This window comes from Myotis davidii, unplaced genomic scaffold, assembly GCF_000327345.1.
Source record: "Myotis davidii unplaced genomic scaffold, ASM32734v1 scaffold1530, whole genome shotgun sequence".
NCBI classification, from domain to species: Eukaryota; Metazoa; Chordata; class Mammalia; order Chiroptera; family Vespertilionidae; genus Myotis; species Myotis davidii.
Genome location: NW_006281749.1, coordinates 113134 through 117871, shown reverse-complemented (window position 1 = coordinate 117871; position 4738 = coordinate 113134). Strand labels below are relative to the sequence as shown.

The 4738-nt window shown below is 59.8% G+C and overlaps 1 protein-coding gene across 1 annotated transcript; it reads left to right on the top strand.

Moving 5' to 3' along the window:
- Nucleotides 1-6: 6 nt before the first annotated feature.
- MAZ (MYC-associated zinc finger protein (purine-binding transcription factor)) lies at nucleotides 7-3912 on the top strand. Its single transcript, XM_006752586.1, has 4 exons — nucleotides 7-582; nucleotides 991-1054; nucleotides 1322-1493; nucleotides 2842-3912. The coding sequence occupies exons 1-4, from the start codon at nucleotides 212-214 to the stop codon at nucleotides 2997-2999; spliced, it is 765 nt and encodes a 254-aa protein (XP_006752649.1). The 5' UTR covers nucleotides 7-211; the 3' UTR covers nucleotides 3000-3912.
- Nucleotides 3913-4738: the final 826 nt, after the last annotated feature.

Below are 4738 nucleotides of genomic sequence, written 5' to 3'. Positions count from 1 at the left end.
CACCATCGCCGCAGCCGCAGCCACCGCCGTCGTGTCCCCAACCTCGACGGTCGCCGTGGCCTCGGTTGCATCTGCCTTGGAGAAGAAGACAAAGAGCAAGGGGCCCTACATCTGCGCCCTGTGCGCCAAGGAGTTCAAGAACGGCTACAACCTCCGGAGGCACGAGGCCATCCACACGGGAGCCAAGGCCGGCCGGGTGCCTTCGGGTGCTATGAAGATGCCCACTATGGTGCCCCTGAGCCTCCTGAGCGTGCCCCAGCTGAGCGGAGCCGGCGGAGGAGGGGGAGAAGCGGGTGCAGGCGGCGGAGCGGCTGCCGTGGCCGCCGGTGGCGTAGTGACCACGACCGCCTCGGGAAAGCGCATCCGGAAGAACCACGCCTGTGAGATGTGCGGCAAGGCCTTCCGCGACGTCTACCATCTGAACCGACACAAGCTGTCGCACTCCGACGAGAAGCCCTACCAGTGCCCTGTGTGCCAACAGCGCTTCAAGCGCAAGGACCGCATGAGCTACCACGTGCGCTCACATGACGGCGCTGTGCACAAGCCCTACAACTGCTCCCACTGTGGCAAGAGCTTCTCCCGGTGTGCACGGGGCCCGGTGTGCACGGGGCCCAGGCCTTGGCCGCTCACTAGGCCGCGGGGAGGGAGGGACTGCGATGGAGGTGGCCTGGCCTTGGCTGGTGGGGAGGGAGGAGGTTTCTGAGGATGGGGACTGGGAGCCACTCCCAGGGAGGAGGGGGAAGAGCCTCTCTGGGTTACCAGGGAGCAGGGGGTGGTACTTAGCAAAGGGGGTGGGTCTTAGGATTGTTGGAAAGCGTGGCGTGGACAAGGCAGCCCTGCTCCAGGGGAGGGGTGTCCTGCCCAGCTAGGACTGGTGCCCGGGCTTGGGAGGAAATGCAGGGACCTGGGAAAGGGCTCCTGTACTAGGTTAGGCAGCCGTGGGGGCGTCTCTACAGCACAGGGCCTAACCCATCCCCAACGTGTCCCCAGGCCGGATCACCTCAACAGTCACGTCAGACAAGTGCACTCAACAGAACGGCCCTTCAAATGCGAGGTAGGAGGCCCTCTTCCTGTCTTGGTTTTCATGATTTTGATCCTCATTGTAGTTGTCTGAGTTCAGCCTCTCAGACCCCCTTTTTCTCTCTTTTTGCTTTTTCACTCCATTTTCTCATCCCTTCTTCAAGGCCTCATCGTCTCACTCCCATTTCCTACAGATCAAAGATCCCCAAGGCCCTGATTCCTTTAACCTCTTGTTCCCCTCTCCCCACTCCCTGAAGCTTTAACTCTCCTGACACCCCCCACACCCCTCCCCCTTCCCCAGAAATGTGAGGCAGCTTTTGCTACGAAGGATCGACTGAGGGCGCACACAGTACGACATGAAGAGAAGGTGCCATGTCACGTATGTGGCAAGATGCTGAGCTCGGCTTATATTTCGGACCACATGAAGGTGCACAGCCAGGGCCCTCACCATGTCTGTGAGCTCTGCAACAAAGGTACATGCTGAGGGATGCTGGGGGGGCCAGGGGCAGTGGGTGGGGACAGAGCCAGAGGCCCTTTCACAGATGTGAGTTAAAGGTGCTGTAACAGCTCGTGGCATCTAGAGCCCGCTAGGAAGCAAATGAAGCAACATTGGGCCCACTGCACGTCATTAAGTTCTAAGAGGTCGTGGCTGGAAGAGATGATCTACTAGAAACAGTCAACTTGTGTGTGTGCGTGGGGAGAATGGGCATGGGACATGGCTGTTTGGGGAAGGAATGGTCAAGAGCCAGTGCCCAAGGGTTGAGAGACAAGGTTTCAGCTGTGCAGCCACAGTTTCTCATCTTCGGCTCCTGCGACAAGTGGAGTACTTTGGCAGGAGTTTAACAAGCATGCACCCTGCCCCAATAGCAGAGAAAGCTGCTTTTAAAAAGATTTGCTTGTTCACTGAATAACTAGGCTGAGACATGGGGCACTGGAGGGAGGGGACACAGCCGTCTCTACTGAGGGTCAACCCTTCAAGTGGCTAGGAATCAGTGGCCTGTCACCCCAGGAGAGATCCCTCAGCCACAGAGGATGGGTTCTGGGTACCAATGCCAAGGAGCGGACACTACTCAACTAGTGTCCAGGGAGACCACGCCTGTGAGATGTGCGGCATCTCACAGGTCAGGGTGGGGCTGCGACCTACCAGCCCCAGCAGAGTAGTTGGCCCCAGGTTACCAAGGATGTGGGAGGAGGACAGGGCCATCTGAGGAGAGTGTCCCCAGCCTAGGAGAATAACCCCGTCTCTGGGGTCTCCACGTGGCTGACCCCATCCCCCCATCCCAATCCAACCCCCCCCCCCATAGGCTTCACCACGGCAGCATACCTGCGCATCCACGCGGTGAAGGACCATGGGCTCCAGGCCCCGCGGGCTGACCGCATCCTGTGCAAGCTGTGCAGCGTGCACTGCAAGACCCCTGCCCAGCTGGCCGGCCACATGCAGACCCATCTAGGGGGGGCCACCCCCCCTGTCCCGGGAGATGCCCCCCAGGCACAGCCCACCTGCTGAGGGGGACCCCCGCACCCACCAGGCAAGGCGTGGGACATGGCTTGGGGGAGATGGTGTGTGTGGGACAAGGGGGCTCAAGGGGCCCAGTAGGGGATCTCAGGAAGGCCAGGGATGTCCATCTGTCACTCAGGTCAGAGAGACTTCTGGGAACAGAGAGGGCCCTTCAGGAGAACTGGGTAAGGATGCAGGCCGAAGCCTCTGGGGACCAAACAGGAAGTGAGCAACGGCTGTGTCCCAGGGGAGGGAGTCTGGGGCCAGGGGCAAGGCTCTTGCCATTCAGATGGCGCTGTGATCTGATGTTTTTCTCCACGCAGGTACCGGTGAGGTCTGTCCAATGGCGGCAGCGGCAGCAGCGGCGGCAGCAGCAGCAGCAGCTGCATCAGTGGCAGCCCCTCCCACAGCTGTGGGCTCCCTCTCTGGGGCTGAGGGGGTGCCTGTGAGCTCTCAGCCACTTCCCTCCCAGCCTTGGTGAACTCCTAGTTGGGGAGGGGAAGGGGGGAGAATGGAGGAAAGTCCCTTGGTATCCTTTCCCCCTCCTCTCTTCCCATCAACAACTCACTGCTTCCCCCACCACCCAAGGAGCCTCCTGAAGGAAAGGAGGAAGAAATGTTTTCTTAGGGGAATTCACTAGGTTTTAACGATTTGTTTCTCCTGCTCCTCTTCTCCCTATCAGACCTGCCCCCACACACACCTGTCCCCTTGGTTGTGTTCAAGCCCCCTGGACAGTGGGCAGGGATGACAGAGGACGGGAGCGGCCACTGCCTTCACCCCTCTCCTCTCTGTAACCCCCTGCCCCGCCCTGCCAGGGATCTGTGAGCCTCCTCCCTTGGTGGTCCTTGCTCTCCTTCCAGTCCCCCCTACTGTCTGCTGCCCCTCCCTGGGGAGTTGGTGCTTTTTTTTTTTTCCAGGGGGAGGGAGGAGAGAAAGGAGGGGAATCAAAGATTCTGTCCTAGAGAGGGGAAAAGGTGAGATTTGAGAAGGGGCAGAAGCAGGGAAGGCAAAGGTTTGTACCTTCGTAAGGCCGGGTTGTTTAGGGTCAGCCCTAAGCATACTCCTTAAGAATCTGTTGAGAGAACAAGTCAAGGGGAGCAAAAGGAGCTACATGGGCCGGAGGCAGGACAAGAAATGGAACTTGAGGCGGCCAGGGTAAATGGGGAGGTCCAGGACTAGAGGTGCTGCCTGGGGGTGGAGGAAGGCAGCTGCAGTGTCTCCCCCTTTCCTCTTCCACCCCAGCTCCAGCCCTGGCCTTTTCATCCCTCTCCCCCAAGATAGAAGTTGTGGCCCTGGCCATGTCATCGTGTTCCTGTGTTCCCTGCATGTTCCCTACCCTTCACCCCCTCCTCTTGGCGTGGATCCCATTACAATAAATTTTAAATAAAAACTTGGCTCTGGCTTGAATGAATTCCTCTCACCAAAGTCCCTGTCGTCATCGCTGCCCCCTCCACCCCCACCCCCAAGGGGTTTCTTGGGGCTGCTATGGGTGGCAGCCTTGTCCTGCCTTCTGCAGCTCGGGCTCCTCCCTCCCAGAGGTGGGAGTGGGAGGTACCCAATCTGGACAGGCCCAGAATAGCCCCTATTGCAGGTTTGAAGAGGCTTGGGTTAGAAACCCAAACAGTTCCTAGAACCCAGCCAAATACCAACATCCCTAAGGCCCTGAGGAGATGGCTGATGGTGTGGCTGCAGAAAGGTTGGGAGGTCTCCACCCTGGGACTACGAGCAGTGAGGCTGGGAAGGAAAACCACTTGCCCCTTTGATTGTTGCCATGGTCCACCCTGTCTTCACTGGGACTCTGCCCCAGCCCCTTCCTACTGTTCAGACACCCCTGCGGCCTCTGCCCTGCCCCCTGGTGATTCCCTCCCAGGCCTGGCTTTCCTTTCCAGGGACCCTTGAGCCTTCCAGTACCAATTTCTGTGGCAGAGCGACTCTGCAGACTCCCTTCCCTTGAAACCCCACCCTGCAGCCTCCCCCAGTTTTGCCTCATCTCCCCTCCCCTCTACGCTCGGAGGGGTGCGTCCACCCAGTATTGCCCCTCACCCTGGACCTGCCTCTCCTCGCTGATCCCTCTCCGTTTCACCCAACCCCCTGCCTCTGCCAGGAACCCCGGTGACCGTTGGCGGGAGGGGCCCGGGGCTGGGGAAGGGGGTACCCCAGGAGGTGCGCGTGGGAAGGAGCAGGGAGCTGGCGCGAGTGGTCCCCCGGCCGGTTGCCTGG

Bases quoted from the DNA above. Each gene is read 5' to 3' on its own strand.
- MAZ (XM_006752586.1), top strand. From the start codon at position 212: ATGAAGATGCCCACTATGGTGCCCCTGAGCCTCCTGAGCGTGCCCCAG. The intron at 583-990 runs GTGTGCACGGGG...ACGTGTCCCCAG, and splicing joins TGTGGCAAGAGCTTCTCCCG to GCCGGATCACCTCAACAGTC. The intron at 1,055-1,321 runs GTAGGAGGCCCT...CCCCTTCCCCAG, and splicing joins AACGGCCCTTCAAATGCGAG to AAATGTGAGGCAGCTTTTGC.